A 22,739-nucleotide genomic window follows, 5' to 3' on the forward strand; every position below is an offset into this window, starting at 1 on the left:
GAAAAAACTGATAAAATTTTTATATTGCCTTTTATTCCCGAGTGAGTACGTGGTTAACTGTACAAGGAAGATAATATAAGTTTTTTTGCCAATATTTTAATAATAACATTAGACGTCAATTACCCTAAGACAAATTGAAAACAAAGAAAAAGTTGCAAAATTGCGAAGTAATTCAAAGGTGTATATATGTATGTGTTTATATATGTTCAGTAAAAGTGCTAATAATAATAAAAAGACTTTAGAATTTTTTTTTTTTTTTTTTTTTTTTTTTAAAGAAATTAAACAAAGGCTTTATTTTTAAATGTGTTATATTCGCATACATATGAATAACTTCGTTAAAAAGCTGCATTCTCTGGGAGAAAAAATCTCAAATCGATTAGAGAGCCAGCAATCATTTTGCCTTTAACATCTACTTACTGTTTCCATATTCCTTGTGTGGCTTGATCGGTTTTTCTATCTTTGCCATCATGAAACAAAAGTATGTTAATTTTTTTATTCCATATCATGAAGTTAGGAATCAAAAAAAAAAAAAAAAAAAACGAATAATCTAATCGCCTTTATAACACTCAAAAAATGCATAACTACGACAGTCGAAGAAAGCCGTCAACATCTTTTTGATGCTTGAGCAATTTTAACGTGATTTTTTCGCATCTGACTTTCAACTTTCAGTTGATTGGTTGTTCACGGGTCATACAAATAGTTCCAACTACCATCTTGTGTAATTATAGACTTCACGATGTTCGGGTAGCCAGCAATCATTGTCTCGAAAACATAGTAAAAATTGAAAAACATGCGTGACTCTGTAGAAAACTCTACATAGGTACTAAAGATAGAAGATTATCAATTCGAAAAAAAAAACAAATAAAAAAAAAGCATTACCCGCGAAGTTTATATAAAATATTTTCCCTTAAATTTTATCCACAATATTATATATAAAATAGCTGCATTGAAACATAAGTTTATATGTATTCTGAGAGAAAATCAAATCACAGGCAAAATTTGCAGCGACTATTTATCGTCATATCGACAAATGTAAAAATGTTAGCTAAAGAAGTGACTGGAGCAAGTAAGAAATTTATATTCGTTTGTGACTGAATCTTTTGTACCCATCACCGTTACTCTAAAAAAGACAAAAGCAGGAAAAGAACTATATTTTCATGCTTTATAAGATGGAGTGGGCGCAGCTGATTTTTTTTTATTTTCAAAATAAAAGTTTTCCTTGCATAGCGCATAGGCGTGTGGGCGTGTCCTCAGAATAGCTTAGGTCTATACAAATTCTTTTGCCAATTTTTAGGCGATATCTTCATTTTCCGGCAGATACGACATATTTGTGCAGAGAGACATATGAACAGACGAAGAGACGGTTATGCTCAGGTACATTTCAAATTTATATACTTTATGAAGGTTTTGAAGCCCGCTTCTGTGCATTGTAAAGTTTTCGAAATTATGACGCACTATGAGCATTAAATTTATGCATTTTTGTGCGTGAATTGCAGCATCATCCACAGGAAATACGTTCAAATTTTTGTGCATTTATCTGCAGTAGTTTTGCATTAATGATCGAAATACCAATTTCTGGTATTCTCAGTTAATGTAGCACTGTAGGCGTGTCCTTCGACCAATTTGGCTCATTTTCAATGTCAACGTGCGTGCAAGAATTCCCAATGTTTCTGCCAAATTTGAAGTCGATAACGTTCTTTTTGCGACCAGGAGAATGTTTACAATAGACATTATCTAGACGGACGGACGGCGAGGCGGACAGGCGGGCAGCCTTAAATCGAATTATTGAGAAATTGATGCTGATCAAGAATATATAATGTCTTTTGCAATGTCTTTGATGCTTCCTTCTGGGCGTTGAGATCGTTTTGACAAAATGAACATATCCGTCGGTGATAGACGGTATGTTTAAATGGATTAAAAATTAAATGATTTTTATTTAAAGAAAAATCCGCAATTGCCTTGATCGCCGTCAGCATGCAAGGATGTTTTGTTGACTTAAAGCGTAACGACTAGTTTCACGGCGGCTCGATTTTGATGAAAAATTTAAATCGATATGTAATATATTATCAAGCGATTGTGAATATGTATCGATAATTTTTTGTGTCTCTTCGGAGTAATTTTCTTTTCGATACTTTCAAGATTTACCTGTGAAATTAATTGAAAGGTCCATGTGATGAGTTTGAACCTTTTGCCAGTCAACCATGTGCTTAAACTCAGCATATCACTGCATATGATATCTCTGATGCGTATCTCTATGTAACATCACTGCATAGACAGAGAGACGGACATGCGTTAAATCGATTCAGAATTTGATGCTGATAATGAATGTATTATGCACTTGGTGGTGGTTCCGAAGTTTCCTTTCGGGCGTTGTAAACAACAAAGAACAACAAAATGATTATGCTCGTCATGCTGATGGGTGTAAAAAGAAAATCGAAACCAACAGATATCCGATAACAAAATAAGTTTTGCAATTACGATAATAATTTTTGAGGATATCATCAGTAATAGATTTCAGATCTTGCAGTCGTTCATGATATTTGAATATTTCGATTAGAAATTTTTTGATTTTTTAAATAAATTTTTTCTTTATTGTTTTTTTTTTTTAATTTTTTTTTGTCTTGGCGCTTCTTCGATGTGAAATATGTTTTTAATAATTCACAAGTTTTTGTAACCAAGGAATTACGAAGTAAATTAAAAAAGTAACGATAAATATTCGGTGCTTCCAATGAGAGGATAAGCAGTTTTTTGTGTTTTGGTTTTCACATTTCCATCTAAAAAGCGGAACAAGTATACTAAAAAAAGAAAAAAAAAAGATTTTCAAGTAATGTTGAAAAAATGTTTTTTCATTCCCTTTCTATTTGCAGATTCAATGTGAAGTTTTAAACAATGAATGTAGTCAAAGAAACTAAAATGGCAAATAAAAATCAAAATAAGAAACAAAGGCAAATTAATAAAAAACAGCAACAGCAACAGCAACAACAACAGTTGCAGCAAAAATTGTTCAAAGATCAGAATGAAAATGTTACGAAAAATTCGAAGAGTTCGGCGACAGCTGTTGCGGGTAAGCATACGCGAAATGTGACAAACACCAGCAATAATTGCATTAATGGCAGCAACAACATTACTATAAATAATAACAACTGCACCGGTAATCATATCATCAACGACAACAATAACATCAACATCACTCAAAAATTACGTGAATATTATGGGCAACAGCAACAGAAAAGCAACAGCAGCAACAAAAGCAATATAACAAATTGGCAGCAACAAGTGCTGTACCGGAGTGCGCTAATGCTCCAAAATTTGAGAGATCGAGCAGTTTTTCAATAAAGGGTAGACTGTCGAAGCTTATTAGCTCGATAACGAATAGTAAAGAGAGTCTAAATGCAAATGAGAAAGAACACGAACTACCTTTTCAATTTACGCGCAGCCGATCATTGATTTTGCCGAAGCGAACAAGTCGTAGAAGCCTGGTTGAGCCACAACTGGAACAGTTATCGGAAGAGGTCGAGAAGTTGAGCGATCTCACATTGCCTGCTTCACCTAGAAAAAATTCAATGGAATCGACAGATTCAAAAGCGGAGGAAACGTCGATTTCTGCCGTTATTGTCTCACCGCCCATAGAAATTCCCAAAAATTCCCAACAAAGTGCGACATCAACGCCTATCTTGAAAAGTCCAAATTCGATTTCGTTTGATCCCCATCAAAATTTTAAGCGACTACGATCCAATACATTCATTTCCTCATTTAAAAGTACCTTTGCCGGGCTAACTGGTGAGAAAAAAAAAGAAAAACTTAATCCCAAATGGAGTGCTTCATTGCAATCATTGCAGGCGATTGATAATATGGTCAGCTATGAGAATATGTCGTTTATCGATTATGATAAATTTAATGGCTACGAAAAGCACTTGGAACGACAATTATCGCAGATTAGTTTAATGGAACCTAATCAGGATATGCAAATGCCGCAGCTGGCTGATTGTAATGTGATAACTGAGGACACATCCTCTACACTATTAAATGTTGCCGTTACCCCAGTGTGTAGCACGACATCGAGTGTGTTTGTTGCCCCCCAGACGGTGATACGGCGTCGGCAGCGTATTTCATCACACAACAGCTCCTCACGTGCACTGGCCGAACGTCATAGTGCCTCGCGTCATAGTTTTCATTTGGATACGGACTATGAACATAATTTGGATAAGCCGCGCAATGTTTATCGTGATAGTTTAGATTCGCGTAAACTCGAAATACTCAATTCTTTGTCGCGTAGCTCTTTCATATTAGATAGTAATATTATCGATGTTTTGGATTTGGCGGACGGTTCGCTCGGTAAACGTAAAAGAGGTGCTTATCAAACCAATAATCCAAGAGAAACGGGAGGTATAGATGTTGTTGATGCTAGGCAAAATAAACAGGTGAGTGAATAAAAAAAAACAATGCAAATTATAGGAAAACATTTTGTAATTGTTTCGAGTTGAGATTTTTCAAGGTTTCTATGCATAAATTCTATATTCGCAACACATGGCAACACTGCTAACTTCTACTCGTACTCGTTTCATAGCGAATAATAAAATCTTCCTACCCGATAATCTTCCGTTTCTCAAATAATAATTTTTAGTTTAACTTAATTGATTTCTCTGCGCATAGTCTGATTGAAGAGTTTTTTCTCGATTATTTTCGAAATTTTCTCTTGTTTTTTTTTTTTTTTTGTTTTTGTGGTTCAACATATTAAAGTGATCGCATATAAGCGTTTCCGCATGCGTGAGAATATTGCCCAACATTTGGTGATGTTAGGAGTATGTCGCTTGGGCTGCACATGTTCAGAATTTCTTATGTTTTCGTGTCGTTTTATTTAAATGATTTCTCGGATGACCCCTTTCATTGGATGAAAGTTTTCGCTTTCTAGTGAGTATTAAAAACAGACATTAAATGCCTTCCGTTGGACGTTGATTATTTTGAGGAGTAAAAAATGGACATTTCAAGCACGAATCGAACTATCGAACGTCATTTATATTACCCAAATCGAAATTTCTTCATTTTATTCAATTGAAATTCAATATCATGTATGAAGAGACAAGAAATATCAAAACTAATGAACGCCGCTAACTGCATTATAATCAAAAGTTTTCGATTTTCATTTTGGGGACAAATGTCACGAAAATGCATTGCAATGCGTATATGGATAGAATGAATAGAATCTGTGCTTTACCAAAAAATTAACATCAGATTGCGATAATTTAAGATCGCTTATTGGCCATTCCCGATATCACCCTCTATTAATATTTGTGTTATTACGGTTGACTACTTTCTATACAGGGACTTCCTTGTTATATTCTGGAAGTTGTATAAGACGGGCTGATTTTTACCGAAATTTCGGGTATTCATAGCTTAGATATTGGCACGGTCTCTACGGTACAAGTTTCAACTGTTTATAAGCTTTCGGTCAGCGTACATCAAAGGGCAACGAAATAGATGTGAAAATACTGTAAGCTATGAAATATTTGAAATGTTGTTAGTGATATTTCGTGCGAAATATGTTTGTATTGAGAACGTTAAAATTTACGAACGTCGGCCCATCTCCAGCAAAAGCAACTGAAAAAGTTATGTTCAACTTTGGCTTTAGGACCTTTTCTTCCGATTGGCGATCCTTTTTTGTAGATCTTTTATCTTCCGATTAGAGCGCAAGTTCTGTGAAAAATTGTGACAAGAGTCTATAGATAATTATGATCCATATTTCAGTTATTAAGCTACGAAAAAGTTACAGAATTTATTTGTATCTGCGATGCAGGCATTCTTCCCTTAATTGAAAATTTCTCTTTTTTTTTGTCTTCGATAGCCGATGAATTGAATTGCGCTAACATACTACAGTTATTTGGCTTAGAAGAAAAAACGGCATTTATTTTTTTACATCGATAACATTTAATTAAGCAACTAACGTTGACATTCAATTAGATACTATATGTGCATTAAACGTTCAGCGTTGCGTTTAATTAACTCGAGTCAACACAAAACAATCAAATGTTTCAAAGTAAACAATACATATGCATGTGTGTATGTGTGTGTGTGTGTAAAAAATCTTTTATAATAGTGAAAATGAAGTAACTTTTATTTGAATAAACCAAAGTGAAAAAATTAGACATTTTTATGAATTTTTTAATGATGGCTTGTTGCAGTTGCATAAGTTTGACTTAAAATCTATATAAACAAAAAAATTATTCGTAATTATTGATCATTTTTTTTTTTTTTTACTCTCTCTCTTTCTCTCTTTCTCTCTCTCTCTCTCTCTCTCTCTCTCTCTATCGGAAATGAAATTTCTATCTTATATATATGTATACACTTTTATTGCATGAACTCCGAGTCGCCTTTTGAATAATGTATGCAAGCTAGGACAGTATCAAGTAAATAGAGGGCACCTTCAATGACGCACAATGCGCCCATTGCTAGACCAACTTGCCTCTCTGAAGCTACATACAAGTAATCGCTATCTTTCATATAACCTTTCCAATAGTGAAGAGCCGTTCCTCCCACAGCTACCCACATAAATGTCCCGACAACATTCATAATAGTATCGGTTAACTCTCTGAAATCGATAACAAATTTTATTTCGGTCTCATTCCTCTTGCTTTTATTGCTTAGGTACTTACTTCTTGTGCTTGGTAGTACCAAATAAGTACGCTATAGTATGACAGCCGGTATAAATGAAAAAACCTACCATTACTCCGGAGGCTACTATTTCGCAATCGGCACTTTTCTCCTCATTTAAATTCCATGTACCACCAATGCCTAAAAATTCACCGCCATCGCCAACGCGATATAGAATTATTATGATTAGATTCAAAACCTGAAAGATTTGATCAGATATGAAATGCAAAATCTATGTTGTATAGGAATAGTTGGAGATTTCGTAATTTCATTGCTATTCTGTTAAAAAACAAAAACACGTTCTCCGCTTAATGAGATTTCGTTTCTATTGCTTACATGTGTGTGTACTTTTTTTATTTTTTTATTTGAAACAATAAAAGTATGACTGAGTCATTATAATTTCCTCCTATTCTTAACGAATTCAAGAAAAAAAAAAAAAAAATATTTGCCACTCCTTAAAAAAAGCAAATACTAACATGCATCACTTTGGTATGAACATGTAAGTGCCAGGCATTAGACATGTGTGCATAATTTACTTGCAAAGATTCCAAATTTATACATATATATATATATATATTTTTTTTTTTATTTTGTTTTTCTCAATTATAATCATTGTTAATTTTCTTTTTGGTAATTTGATTAATTAATTTTATTATCGAGAAATAAAAAGTCAAAGTAATTTTTGTTAATAAAACAAAAGAAGGTTTTCTTTAAACGAAGAATAAAAAAAACCTTAAAGCGAAACTTTATTGTTGAAATAATTAAAATTGTCTCCAATGGCGAGGAATGATGGAGAATTAATATTTCTTCTGGGAAAAATAGTTTTGTAAATTTTTTTTTTTATTTTTTATTATTATTATTATTCATAATTATCGCATCTTGTCTTTCAAACTGAGATAGAGTATAGCATGGTATTATCGGATAATTATTCATTTCATTGGGCGGCAATACTTTCGACATTAAACAATCTCACTTATCAGTAAAGATTCTGTGTAATTGATTTCCCTTCGCCTCATAGTGTAATTGTTGTTTTTTAGTTTTAATTTATTTTCTCGTTATATAAATATTTATTATTATTGTTATTAATATTATTACTAAATTTTCTGGCACTTTTACATTGTCTATATAAATCCCTTTACAATACCAAATTCTTTATATATATATTTTTTTTTTTTACATATATATATAGAACATTTTTATGATTCACTTGGAAGTAATTTGAATTGAATATTTTAAATAAGTGACTTTTCATTTCTTTAAATAATTGAATTAATTCCATAAATTTCATCTTTTTTCGCGTAAATTCTTAAAAATGTATCTCTATTTTTTTTTTTTTTTTGAAAACGTACCATTTTTAAGGCCTTGATAAATATCGAGGCGATCGTTTCAACAGATACCATATTTGTTTTTTGCTGCTTAATATTTTCGGGAAGTTGATGAGTAAAATCAAAAAATTATTTTCAATATGTTTCGTTATGGTTTATTAACATTACAAATATATTTAATAAATGGAGAAACCTATGAAAATTTGTAGTAAAAAATCTGTTGTTCTTTGAAACTTTCAAAGCACATACTACTGATAAGATAAGATAAGTTATCTTTGCGTACAATCATTACAAATAAAAAAATGTCTCATTGAAACGAGTGCAGTCGAAAGCAAGTCAGGGGAAAAAAGAAGACAGAAAGAGAATGAATGACAAAGAAAGAAAGAAAGAGAGCGAGAGAGCGAGAAAGAGGGAGAGAGAAAATGTCAATCAAGTATTCGCCTTTACATATTACTACTTATCTGATTTCTACGTGTGTACGTAAGCGTATACAGGTTATGTTTTCATAGGTAATCATATTAAATATTAAATCCAAACAAGTAAGAAAATTATATTCGATTGTGACTGCACCTTTCACACCGTTATTCTTCAACAGACCGAAATCAAAAAATGGGAAAGAATTTAATTTATATCGTCTTTAATATTACGCAGACGGGGTCAATTTTTTTTGCTTTCAGAATAAAAGTGGAAATTTGTATGTGGTGCATATGTTGCGTGTCCTTCGACCAATTTAGTCCATCGTTCAATAGCAATCAAGAAGAAGAACAGCAAGAAGTTCCAATGTTTTCGCCAAACTTAAGTTTTGCGGCCAGGAGAAGGTTTACAACAAACTTCATACAGGCAGACGGACATACATGCTTAAATCGATTCAGGATTTAATGCCGATCGAGAATATATGTAGTTTGAGGGATCGGTGATGCTTCCTTCTGGGCGTTGCAAACGTTTTGATAAAACGATAATACCAGCTTATGTCCAAAGACCTTTATAGATAGGTATGAGTGTGCATGAGTTGGAATTGATGTCATATACATTTCGGCAAAAAAAAAAAAAAAACAAACAATCTCTCAAAACTTTTTCCCCAATCTTTTCATATAACAAATGATTAAAGTTATTGCTTATCTATGCTAAAAATTAGTACAAAAATTATTCATTTCGTTATTCCGTATATTTATCATTATTATTATGAATATTTTTTTCTAAAAGACTTCGGTATTATGACGTAATTTAATATTCTCTTTTCAATTCTAAAGAAATTCAAAACGACATATGACTAACAGTCGGTTTACTGGTTATGAAGAAAAAAAAAAAAAAAAGCATTGAAAACTTTAATTTATTCACGTACGAAACATATATACATGAGTATGTTCGTATTGAAATTTATTATCGAACACCTTTGAAAACACTTAAGCTTCTTTGACAATTAATTCATTGATTGGATATGTATGAGTGCATTGAATATTTTCAAAGCGTTAAATTTAACACCTATTCATTGCTATCAATTTCAGTCAACTAAAGCAAACTGTTGATCATTCATCATTCACTTGCAGCTTGCGTTACGTAACGTTGAGTAAAGATCTAATGTAAATGACATGCACATAATTTACCATTTAATTACAAACAATTGAAATATCCGTTGGAGGTAAACGGCAGCAAACACGTTTTAGATGACACAAGTACCAAGTTTACGATTTATTTGTGGGCATGTCAGTAAGCACTTTGGAATCATTTTCAACATATATTTTCATAGAAATTTAGTAAATATTCATTAACATGCTGTATGTGTGCATGTGTGTGCATTGATGTGAATATTTTCAAAAGTCTTATTGAATTTGTACTTTTTCGACTATTACAGGTCTATTAAAAGGCGCATTCAGCTCAATTTTTAATTCATAATTAATCATTGAGGTAAATTTCGATTCTGTAAGTAATCAGCCAACAACTGTTATTTATGTAATTCAATCTCTGAAGTATTTTCGATTTTTCGCTATTTTCAATTTTTTGATCCTATCCTCATGCGAATATCTTTTAAGCTTTTTAAAGACGCTTCACTCATGCAGCATCATTCATCGTTCTATTTGCCTTTTCTCCTATAAGAAATAGATTTTCAGTTACAAATGATGCTTCGAGTCGTTTCATTTCAAAATTCAAGGAATCTAAATTGCCTGCTTAACTGTTACTTTAGCATCGAAGAAGAAGGAAAGAGATCTGAAATTTAGAACAAAGTGAAAACATTATAGTCAGGCTAGGGTGACCATTAAATACCCTACACCACATTGTCTAACACATTTCTCATTTTCCTCATAAAACACAAAAATTATATGCTGCTTTTATACGAGCACACTAGTAGGCGACTGTATATTAAAAATTAGACCTCTTTGCAAATGAAGTCTTGGGGTTCCGTTAGAATGGTTGTGCCAAAGAGATACCAAAACTGATGTATTTTTTATATCATTTTTTAAATCAAATTTTTATTATGAGTCAATTTTCATCACTACATATTAAAACGTAGACTTTTCTCCTCTACGAAGGATCGATTTTCGTGAAAAGCCTTATTAGGGTAGGATCTAAAAAATAGGCCGAGATGTTTCAAATTTGGTACAGTTATGTTAAATTACTATTGTGATATAATTTTAATCATGAAGCATTGGAAGTTATGCTTTGTTGTCGCATGAACTTCTGTTTTCGTTATATGAGCGGGAGTTCAAAAATTTTTCGTTCCAATTTAGAATGCCGAAAAACTGCTACTAAATTGTGAAAATTAAAATTTTTTTCCAAATAGCGACTTTTCAGTTATATGAGACGTAGTCCAAAAGTGGATAGATTCGTATCGTTTTCAATAGCGTTCGTCCTTGGATCAAAACACGTCACTGTACCAAATTTCATCAATATATATGACTTGGCATGAAAGTAATGTGTAGTTTTTAGTGTCGTTATTATCGAAACGAGTGAATAATTGTACTGAGCCAAATGGTGTGGCGTATTGAATGGTCGGCCTTGCCCGACTATAATGTACTTGCTTGTTTTTTCTTTATGACTTTGTTTATATACGTAAATATGTATATTCTATAATACCTGTGCTGGACTAAGTTTGTGCGGATGTATGTAACACCTAGACGATCTCAACATGAACCTACCTGGTATTATGCCGTTTTCTAAATAAACGTAAATCAATCTGTCCGTCGTTCATCTGATGTCCGCCCATGTATTCTTTTATTCAGTCTACCTTCACCAAATTTGGTGTATTCCCTATTGCAAATGCACTGGATTCGATGAATACTACGATGACTCCGCACACAATGCGTAAGTTTGAACATAACGTTACATAAAAAAATGATGACTTTTAAGATTTATTGCTAACAATTGCTTGGTAAAAGCTTATCGGCCTTATAGATTAATGCGAAAGATTTGGGACGGATGGGGCAATTTTCGCACTTCTCTACGTATAATCGCTTGTGCGAAAATTAAACCTTCATATAGTGAAATGATCTAAATTTCAATATTTTGAGGTGAAAATTGATCCATAAAATTAATTCGACATAGAAATTAATTGCGCAAAATTTGGAGCATGGAATTATGTTTTTCGACTTTGCACTACATAGAGGTTCTCATGAGAACTAAGCATTTATGCGACATAAAGGTTTAATTTTTTTTACTTTTTCGATGAAACTTATTCCATAAGAGAAAGTTTGGCATAAAAATGAAAGGAAATTAAAAACCGCCTGCATTTGAATCAGTTAGGTCAATAAGTACATAGGACTACGATCATAGAAAGTTTGTCATGACATGAAAATAAAATATAATTTCTGATATATTCAGATCATGAAAATGGATCAATAATTGTATTAGGCGACGTGGGGGAGTGTAAGTAATGGTCGGCCTTGCGCGGCTATAATATTTTTTGTTGTCTATCTATAGACATATGAGGAAGGATTAGGGGGCAAGAAAGCCTTTTTTAAGGATTTTTAATTTGCAAGTAGTAAAATGTAAAGAGACGGGAAGGGTCATTCACTGCGTGTCTACCACACCAACGCGGTTAGGGAACGAAAAATCGCTACAGCGATGTTCTACGATCTGGGGGCGAGTGAGTCATAACACGGAGAAAACCAATATGTTTCAAGAACTTGGTTAGATCAATTCTATGGGTTAATCAATTCTATCCTTAAGTAGTATTCGCCGAGGAGGTATGTATACATAAGGACCTAACATCGTTGCACCTACCAGCGATTGACAGCCTTGACAGCCTTTACATTGCAAATCTTACTTTGCATTACACCTATACTTATGCTTACAGAATTTCACGGTTATGTTTTTTTTTTTTTTTTGTTAAACATTTTTTATTTATTTGGCAACACAAACAAGTGACCATTTAATATCGGTCAAAGTCATATAAAATTTTTTTTTTGACGGTTAGACCCCTCAATAGTTATTTATATCGACAAAAACGTATAACTAAAAAAATGCTTTTCATACGTTTTAAGGGCGAAGAAAAATAAGAAAACTTTGAATTAATGCATTGCCATTTCACGATGCCTATTAAATGTGAAGTCCTCAATTTTTGATCGCAACTCTATTTAATCGTATTTGGTTTTGCATTAATATCGCTTATAGACGTAAGTAAGTTAAGTAAGTTTTTATATATTTTACCTGGATCCGATGGCAATCTGGGTCTGTTACCTCAAACTTACGGCGCAATCCATCAATCAATTACTTACTGGAGATTACGGCAGCATGAACACTCTAAAAGTATATGCAACACGAACGGAGTGAAGAAATGGTTAACGGTGGCTTAAAATCGCACGATGATCAAGCAATGATAAAACACAAATTGAATAGATCGCCTATTGGTATGAAAATTAGCTGAGGTATTGGCTCATGAATTTTCTTTATATAAGATTTTGACTTCATATATTGACATCACTGGCTGGCTTGTAATAGAAACGTATAATTAAAGTTGCGTCTTTCATACGTTTTCTTAATACGTTACAAACATTTTCTGATGTAATGTCGTGTTTTAGTATAAAACATTAGTCAAATTTTATAATCATTTTTTAAAAGATATGATCGTTACTGTTTTTCCGTGACCGAAAATATGATTTACATTTACAATTTTAATTGACAAAGATTATTAGAAATATTATGCATAAACGTAACAATTATGAATTCTCTTAATAGAATTCGTCGCTGCATTGATATAGGAGAGGACGAAACTTCTATAACATACATGCCAAGGCTGATTGCCGATATTTGAGAATTATTTTCCCAAGTCTTCTTTCTTTTTTTAAGTTCGCCGGCAGCTCTCGAAAGCTAAGCATTTTTTTCCTTCAACTGCCTGCAATCTCATCTAATGTCTAATCGAAATGAAAGTAAGCATCTAAGAGAACGATTAGGAGGCACAGGCTTCTGTTCGTTTTACTTTTGTAATGGAATGTAAATCATATATCCGGACAACTGAAAAACTATCAACTTTTATATAGACTATATAGATAACATGATTTTTAAAGACAATCTATGAATAAAAAATTGGTGTTCGAATAATTGTCTATAGATTAAAGAACACCCGCAGGTATTGTTAAATGAACTGCCTGCCAAACTGCAATAAGACGGAGAATAACTTTGTAGTAAAGTTTTCTAAATAGGAAAAATTAAATTTGAAAGTATGTCATGCAAACATATGGACTTTGAAGTTATCAGGTTATTTCTCATGGAACGAATGACCTTTAATCGATTTGTAACAGATACCGATATGCGCCGCTCAATTATTTTATAACTTTTCTAAACTTTATTTTATGTCCACGTAATATTTTAGCGTAAAACCAGTTTTCACTTTTGTATAACTATGCAAAAGAAAAAAAAAAAAAAAAACGGATAAGAGGGAAAAAAGCATAATGCAAAAAACGTATGAAAAAAATCAAGTTCAATAGTTCAATTAAATAAAACAAAAAAAAGTAAGCCATTAAAAAATAAAATGATAAAATATGTATGTACATATATATGTATATATATGCACATATAGGTAGTCTATGTGCCATATGTACATATATATATATATATATATATAAGTATCACAAAGTTTGCGCAATACTTTAGCGTAGCCTTAGCGTAGACTAGTGTCCCTATATATTGTATACATATGTTAGTAAATTCCTTTCTGAACGTTTAAAACTGAAATACAGGCGCATATCTACTCATACTATATATAGATAATATATTTACTGAGATATCAATTCCTTCTCTCCTATGATTCTTTTTATGTTTTCCTTGTTCTTTTTCTTTCATTTTATTTTCTCTTCCTTCTACTGTTTATTTTTATTCATTTTTTTGTTTCGTGTGTTTACTCTCAAGTGTTTGTACATTTTTGGCATTAAAACGTGTCTGAGATACGTTGCTTTTCGGCATGACTCATAGCACTGTCAATTGATCGCTGATGTCGTGTTTATAAAAAATGTAGATACAAAATGCATTGAAAACTGAAAACTGAAAACTGAACACTGAATATATACTTAATTTATAGTTTCTTATATACATGTAAGAAGATTCAAAACTACACACATGTAAGTATGTAGATAGGTCTATATAATAAACGTTTCGGGTCAATAAACATATTCTCGGCTTACTTGGCTGACAATCAATTTGTTTAATTTACCGAGTGGTAGTTAAATCATTTGTAGGTATTGGAGATGCGCTCTTTACTAAAAATCGCGCCAAATAGTAATCGTATACAACAAAAAAAAAAAAAAAAAAAAAAAAAAAAAATTCACAAAAATATGTTCCCTTTCTCTCTTTAATTTCATTCTCTTTCAATTTTATTCTAAAAATTCTTTAATTTGCTACTGATTAGTCAAAGGTGGCGCTGTATACGCATTTATTCTCATATAAAGCTCGCTCGTTCTTTCCTATGCATTATGCGCTTCAAAAGGGGACAAACGAGAATAAAAACGCAAAAATTTCACGAAAATAGTGAAAGCATACAAAAGAAAATAAGAGATTTATAAATTCACTTAACGGATTTACAAATTTTTTATATCATATATATATTAACGAACAAATGATACGTTCTAAGACGACGGTACACTAAATTTTGCAATATTTGTCATGTCAAGTTAAATAAATAAATCGTACGTATTAAAGGCTAGCCATACGAAATTTTACAACCAATCAATGAGAATAAAATATACATTCATATATAGATGCTATTCGTTACTTCCGATTATTATTTAAAGAAATAAGATTTTAATCAAAAATTCCTTGTTACACCCTACACTACTTATGATACAGGGTATATTAAATTAGTGCGAATGCATGTAACACGTAGAAGGGCTTAAGAGAGATCCACCTTTTACTACGCCGATCGAATCAGAACCATAATATGAATTGATCTAAACCGATGATCTGTCCGTCTCGGCGTTTGATGCATGTCCATGTAAATTTGTGTTCAAGCCATTGGTCGAAATTAGCGAGATGTTTTGATGAAATTTGGTACAGTACCTTTCTTGGGCCCAATGGCAAACGCTATTCAAAATGGTTTGGATTGGTCTACTCTTTCGACCGCTCTCGCCTTATTCTGAAAATTTGTTGTGTGGAAAAAAATTGTAATTTTCAAAATTTACTAGAATGCAGTATTTCGGCATTCTAAATTGGTAAGAAAACTTTGAACCGGTTGGGCCAATTTTTGAATCACTTCTCGTATAATGAATACTGAAATTCATGCGACAAAAAGCTATATGAATGCCTTATGATGAATATTATATTTTAATAGTAATTTAACATAAAAAAATTAACTATACCAAATGTGAACTATCTCGGCCTATTTTGTGGATTGTCACGAAAATTGATCCATTGTAGAGCAGAAAAGTCCAAGTTTTAATAGGTGTTGACAAAAATTGAACCATAATAGTAATCTCATACAAAAATGGACTCTACGATATTTGGATCATCTACTACTATCTTTGGGTCGTGCCCTATGTAAGGATTAAACATGTACTGCATCAGGTTGCATTTTGGGCCCTCCTCGCCATAAATACGCACTTGAATAATATGCTTTCATGTAGAAACAAGATATAATTTTTTTATTCTGTAATAAAAATAAGTATGGTGTTAGACAATATGGTGTAGGGTATTTAATGGAGCGGCCTTTCTCAACTATAATTTTCTTAATTGTTGTATTTAAAATTTCATTATATTTGAGCTTAGGATTGCAAACAAAGTCAGTGAATTGATTGCTTAGTAAAATGACCGCAGGCATCGTAGGCATCAAACGTGAATGAATTTATTTATAATATTGAAAGCATTCAATTGTATTTCTTTGTTAATAATTTCAATGCAATTCAATGCAATAATGTGTTTATAAACAGATGTTTAACGATATTCAAGCCATAAACGTAATTTAGGTTTCTTTCCACCAATAGGCAATCAATTCTTTTTTTCTTTCAATTTTTAATTATTATAATTCATTATAGGTATATGCATACGCCCCTATATAGTGAAATAGAATTATAAAACAAACAATTTAATTAATTTTTGAATTTTCAATTAAAATTTTCATTAACAATTAATCATGATTATCTGTTAAATATTTTACAGCATGAAAGACGAACATCTTGATTACGTATTTACTTTATGCAACGTTGAACGTTGAACGTTGAACCTCTCATAACGTTGAAGCAAATCTTCCAGATCTTTCGTGATGAAATTGTTTACACGAAAATATTCATCTTAAAAGTTAATTATAATCATGAAAATATGTTTAAATACATACGAGGTTTACGAGGTGACTTTTTATTTATCTCTTATCTATTTATATATCTATTTTGTTGTCCCCTTCAAAGTAATCCCCTTCATCTATATTACACTAGTGCTAGCGTTTTTCCCACTTTTCGATGCACTTCTCATATGCACGCTTTGTGGTATGACCTTGAGCTCTTTCAACGACGCGATCTTTATCTCATTTCGCACGAATCTAAGGCATAAGTACGTTGTTCCTTTTGGCTAAAAAAAAAATTGTAAACAATTTAAGTCAAAAGTAAGTAATTTTGAAACAAATTTCGCTGGACCACGTTTCATGCACAAACACATGGAAAAAGAACTGCATGACATAAGCCAACCGATATGTCGACTTTTTTGGCAACTTCACGGATAGCGACTCGACAATTCTTCATAACAAATTTTTTTCACTGTTTTACTGTTTTCATCGGCTATTGGCGCGCTGGGGTGTTCAGGGTGGGTATCTGTGGAAAGCTTCATTCTACTCAACTTAGACTCACCAAATCTCACAGTCAATATTTTAAATAAGTTGGTGCAGTTCATTTTACATTTCATGCGAAATGTAATGCGCACTTTTTGACCACACCCGAAACACTTCTAACCTATAAAATGCAAAACGGACAATAGTTCGAAAATCGAATTTGCGAAGCCCAGCCCAAATTTGAAAAGTCAACTTGTTCTTGAACATACTTCGTATGTGATAATGTATAAGAGTAGAGTGACTTAATGCAGTATGTTTTATTAAACTTATTATCAAGTATGAGACGGCGATGAATATATCACTGTGCATTCACTTTTACACACATGCATGCCTACATAAGTCGCTCATAGTGGTGGTTTTTTTTTTACATGTATCACTATTATAGAAGTGTGACCTGAGAATCTTATACATATATATATATATATATATATATATATGTACCGACATATTGATCGGTGTATCTAAGCGCCTGTCGACATCACGATTATAGCTCCGAAATTTCGTCTATAAGAGGAAAGTTGCTATCAATTTATTTCTTAATGCTTTCAACTGCAAAGTTAGTCCATCCAGACGTCTCGTCTAGAATTACAAGAGAAAGAGTGAGCTTATTTTGTTCTCTTAATGATTATCTCAAATTAGAGACTTTTAAATTTCGAATTTCAAATATAACCGACCAATCTACTATGTTTCCTCAGTTGTCTCCTTTTGCTTCACAAAAGCAAAAGGCAATGGATATGTTGAATGTGAGCTACAGCGCCTTTATTAAGTTTAGCGTACTCGCTAAACTATTTCCCGAACTATAATAGCTACGCTTTTTCTCTTTGCCCCGATCGCGATTCTGAAAGATAGATCAATCGCTGCTAATATTCCGTTGAATTTTTTAATTGCGGCGAATTTAAGATCTTGCTTCAAAGGCTCAACGAGAGATGCGGTTTTTCCTTTGGCAAGAAGTAAGGGTAAGTTAATATCACAGAAATTGTGTCGCTCAGGTTTTCCCTCAAACTTGATTGATTGCTTATTCTCCTACAATGGTGATAATGCTCTAAAATCGTTTTTCAAGTCATACCCAGCTGCCGCTAATTCAAGACGGCCCATATAAAGCTTATTAATACTAACGATCTCGAATTCTTCTTCTCCTTTACATGAACTCTCACCTTCTTTAGGGTGAATTGAAAAGATTTGGCGACAGCGTCGTTTTTCAATTCGATGGCGACAAAGGAAATTCATTCGCAAGTACGAGTTTTTCGTTCGTTCTTCTTGATCTTGGTTACAAACTTTCCTTCAATCTACGTTATAATAAAATCAGATCTGCCTTAGCTTTCGTCAAAATATTGGTCTGTGGACTATTTCACGATCTATATTATATGAAAGGATTATATGCCAGCTGAGGTTGCAAATTTTAAATAATTTCCCCGCGCATCAATTCATTTTCTTAATTAAATTCGTGATCGCGATATAAATTTAAATCGCAACATTTAGATGACCATTAAATGTCAGACTTTCGTGAAAGCAATTCGAACCGAAACCTTCAACTTCAATAAGTCAACGTTTGTAGCTGTTTTTTATATATCGTGCGTCGTGGGATTGATATTGTCAATTCATAAATTATATCACACTTCGAGCAATATTTTGTCCTTAACGATCGTTTCTTTGTCTACTAAGCCCTAGTTTAGACCAAACACAGCCGCTTGCTTTAATTTGTCTCACTAATCCATGAATTATTGATCCATTTAACTGATTTGCAATATCTCGACCGTTGATAAATCCATTTGTCTGTAATTCAAACTCTTCGCAGATTCTTTATATATTGTCAAATCGTGGCACTCGTGTGCTGCCTATGTTACGCTTAAAATATAAAAATATTATATTCGATTCGTTAATAAGCTAAAATTGTGATAATTAACTAACAAGGTTCCTCTCTTAACTGCAGCCCATTTGAGCTGTACGTGAGCTTTTCCATGCTTGTTTGCTAAAAAACGACGTATAGCTAAGTAAGGAGGTATATGTGTGGCTTTCAGTGTCTGCAATTAATACGTGGTTCAATTTTGTTTTTCGAACGGTGCGCAATCAGTATACGACATTTCGATGTGTTTTGAAAGTAAAAAAAGCAGCGTCGTTTAAACGAAATGTATCATGAGAATTTGATAGGCACCGTTCGAGGATTGACATTTGTCAAATCGCATGAAAAGCTGATTTGAAATATCTACCATGATGCAACTATCTTGCCATCCAATATGCCCGCGACATTATAAGTGAACGTATCCTTGCGCTATCTTGCAATTAAATGTCGTATACAAGCTGATGTTTTTTTTTTTGTTTTTTTTGTTTTTTTCTTTTTAGAGAATAAGTATAAATACAAAGTTTTCTAAACAATTGCCTGCATCCACGCATACTTGTAAGCTTCCTTGTATGGCATTATCCTACACACATCATGATATATATGTATGTAATAATGATAATAATATTATATAATAATAACATTTGCGCGCTTTTACATGCCGGTCTTACATTTGTGCGTTCCATAACAGGGAGCGTGTTGAAAGGTATATATTGTCTACAGAAACAAAACGTGTAAGGAAAGCTTTTATGAATGAAAAGTTTCATTTGTTTACAAACAAAATTGAATGCAAGCACGCTTGTAAGAGTGAGATAAAGATGATGATATGAGTAATGGGGAGAAGAAGAGTAAATAGCTTTTTTTCAAATATTCAATCATTACGTTATAAGAGAGAATACGATACGAGTTAAAAAGAGTCTGAAAATACTCTTCGCATAGCAAAAATAAATAATAATAAAAAAAAAAAAAAACCGTTTAAATTATGTTTAGAAATTATATGCGACCTACGAACCCTATCGTGTGTATTAAAATCATGTAAAAAATATAGAAAAAGACGATTCATAATTATGCACAAGCCTAATAGTTTTTTAGAGATCAAAAGGCCTGATCCAAATTGTAAAGTGTTAAAAAGCTGTTTATATACATATAACATTAAGTATTTTATTGAATATTTATGGAATTTATCATCTTGCGAAATGTATGACACTGATCCCGTTCCTTAATTTCATTTTCTATATAATTTATTAATAACGAAGATTTGTCGTCTTTGTCGCCAACTATGTTGTTACCTATGACAATCAAAGCTTTGCTTTTCGTAAAAGCTTTTTAAGAAGCCTTTGTTGTTGTGACTTCCGTTCAGTTATCGCCTTTTTTTTATTCAAAAGGCGAACAAGTCCTTTTAAAAGTTATGCATTTTGGCAAATTCACATTAGTTCATGACGAACCGTGATACTAAAAATAATGCTGACAGCAATAGAGAATAAGAAAGTAATAAGAAAGAAATTAAAAACTTGAAAACAAACAAAATTTCCAGAAAACATTTTCAAAAGGGAAAAACAAATTGTAACTGAGAAATTGAAAAAATTTTAAAATCAAAAGTGGAGAAAAGAAGAAACAAAAATTGAATGAAAGGAAATAGCAAAAAGAAGAAAAAAAAAAAAAAAAAAATCAAATAAAAATAATAATAAAAATAAAAATAAGAAATTTTAACGCAAATCAACGTAAAAGTAAAATTTTAAAAAATTTATTAAAAAAAAAATAAAAAAATCCATAAGAAATACAAATAACAAATGAGAAATCAAGTCTTCTGCAAGTGCATATTGATATCGGATGAATTCAAATAAAGATTAAATTTCTGCAAGTAACCGCCGGTTAGTATGTAATTTAGCATTTTTCTTATATGCAATGTAAAACGTCGAAAGATTTGCTTCGATGCTTCTCTACATATATATACACAATTATTGAGATGAAGTTTGTATTCGAATACACTTTTAGCTAACTCGCAAAAGTCTTTGACCTGTCAATGTACTTCTTTGCATAACTTTATTTATTTATTTAGTTTTTTTTGTAAACATGAATGCATCTCTATCTGTATGTTACGTTGACACGTACGTATGTATAGTTTTCAATATGTATATTTTCTGAGAAATTGTCCACTATTCCATCGGTTATTTTCATGTAACTACATGCCGTTTAAAAGTTCTCTTTCCATTCAATTGTGTTGTTATGGCCGTTAGACAACTTTTCTTTTCTTTTCATTTTTTTTTTTTAATTTTTTTTTTTTTTTTTTTTTTTTCATTTTTTTTTTTTTACAAAAGACGACACGTGCCTTAACCTGCCCATATCATATACACGTATATTTATGTAAGTACGAGTTTTATTTAAATTTTTTTCTATGTGTTGATTGTATTCTTTTGTTTTAGGCCAAGTGTTAGTTATCATAGCTCTTTTCAATTACATATAAGCAATATGTACGACACATTGTACGTACGCCTTAGCAATTTGCTTGTGCTTGTAATACTAATTTCTATATTCTTTGGCCTTCAAAGCGTATGATTTGACAAAAAGAAATTGTTAAGCAAAGTTAATTGATTATGATATCATATTTGATATAAGTGGGACGACAATAGAAATAACAATAACGATAAATGTGAGCTTTATTTAGCATATAAATTAAATCCCTAAGCGCTTTAATAAAATATACTGACCGACTCGTATATAGATTCTGTTAAAAACTAATTACCTTATGACATATGCATGTATTTTTTACAAATACACTCACAGTATCGTTTAAATAGTAACACCTCCGAAAGAAATCGATGTGCTTATTATTTACAATTGTAGATCGGCATTCTTTAAATACTTGACCGTCGTGAAAATGATTATTTTTCATAAAAATTATCTAGATAACGGGACGGACAAATAGCTAAGCTAAGCAATTCAATAAAAACGATTTACTCTTTCCTATACAACATGTTTAGTATCTTGCGATGTATGATTGAGATAAAAATCTCTCTAAAAATGGTAAATGGTATTATTCAGTAAAGGATAGCATCTCAATGGAAATAAATTTTTTGTCTCGTTTGCTTTGCAATCTCTTTTCTTTTGAATATGTGGTTTGCGATTAACAAGCGGACAATGTTCGTTTCAAATCAAGAAATTAAAAAAAAATAATTCTCGAACGAGAGAGACATCAGCGTAAGGTTTTTAATCGTTTGAATTGAATTCGCGTATACCTAAACCTGTCCTCCCCAGGATCAGATATAGAAGACTTAAGCTAGAAAAATTTTTTCTTTCGCTTGGTTTTACGGATCAGTGGTCCTTGCTCAAAACTTTAGACGTCGCATTTTTGTAAAAACACTGTGGTGTGTGCATATGTAAGCTTTTATGGTTGCATCTGCTATGATTTATGATTAATGAGCCAAAAAATCCATTTCTTCTTTTTTTTTTTAATGTGACGAATCGCTTAGGAGATGTCAAGGAGTGGGTAAAGGAATTGGCCACATGCCTAGTGGGTATATGTGTCCAAGTGATCAAGTATATCCGAGATAAATAGATGATTCTCTTCTGCTTGGCTTGCCTAGGCAACTTAGTAAAGTAGAGGGAGCAGCCAGTTAATGTTTTACTGTAAGCACAAGAATGCTATTCTTTAAAGGCATTCGGAACCCTTTTTTTTCCCAGGTATAGG

At 32.1% G+C, this 22,739-nt stretch overlaps 2 protein-coding genes across 2 annotated transcripts in view; one reads left to right on the forward strand and one right to left on the reverse strand.

Annotated features, from left to right (window-relative positions):
• Positions 1-2,889: 2,889 nt before the first annotated feature.
• The window catches only part of LOC119644915 (putative uncharacterized protein DDB_G0282129), a 109,766-nt gene continuing 89,916 nt past the window's right edge, over positions 2,890-22,739 (forward strand). Inside the window, exons 1-3 of the mRNA XM_038044660.1 lie at positions 2,890-2,916; positions 2,971-3,151; positions 3,205-4,421. Coding sequence (XP_037900588.1) covers positions 2,890-2,916; positions 2,971-3,151; positions 3,205-4,421 — 1,425 coding nt within the window. The remainder of the gene's footprint in view (positions 2,917-2,970; positions 3,152-3,204; positions 4,422-22,739) is intronic.
• LOC119645273 (protein snakeskin) lies at positions 4,428-8,176 on the reverse strand. The gene is made up of 3 exons (XM_038045389.1): positions 7,998-8,176; positions 6,651-6,847; positions 4,428-6,586 (listed from the first exon to the last, which is right to left on the reverse strand). The coding sequence occupies exons 1-3, from the start codon at positions 8,046-8,048 to the stop codon at positions 6,346-6,348; spliced, it is 489 nt and encodes a 162-aa protein (XP_037901317.1). The 5' UTR covers positions 8,049-8,176; the 3' UTR covers positions 4,428-6,345.

This window comes from Glossina fuscipes, unplaced genomic scaffold (assembly GCF_014805625.2).
Source record: "Glossina fuscipes isolate IAEA_lab_2018 unplaced genomic scaffold, Yale_Gfus_2 1, whole genome shotgun sequence".
NCBI classification, from domain to species: Eukaryota; Metazoa; Arthropoda; class Insecta; order Diptera; family Glossinidae; genus Glossina; species Glossina fuscipes.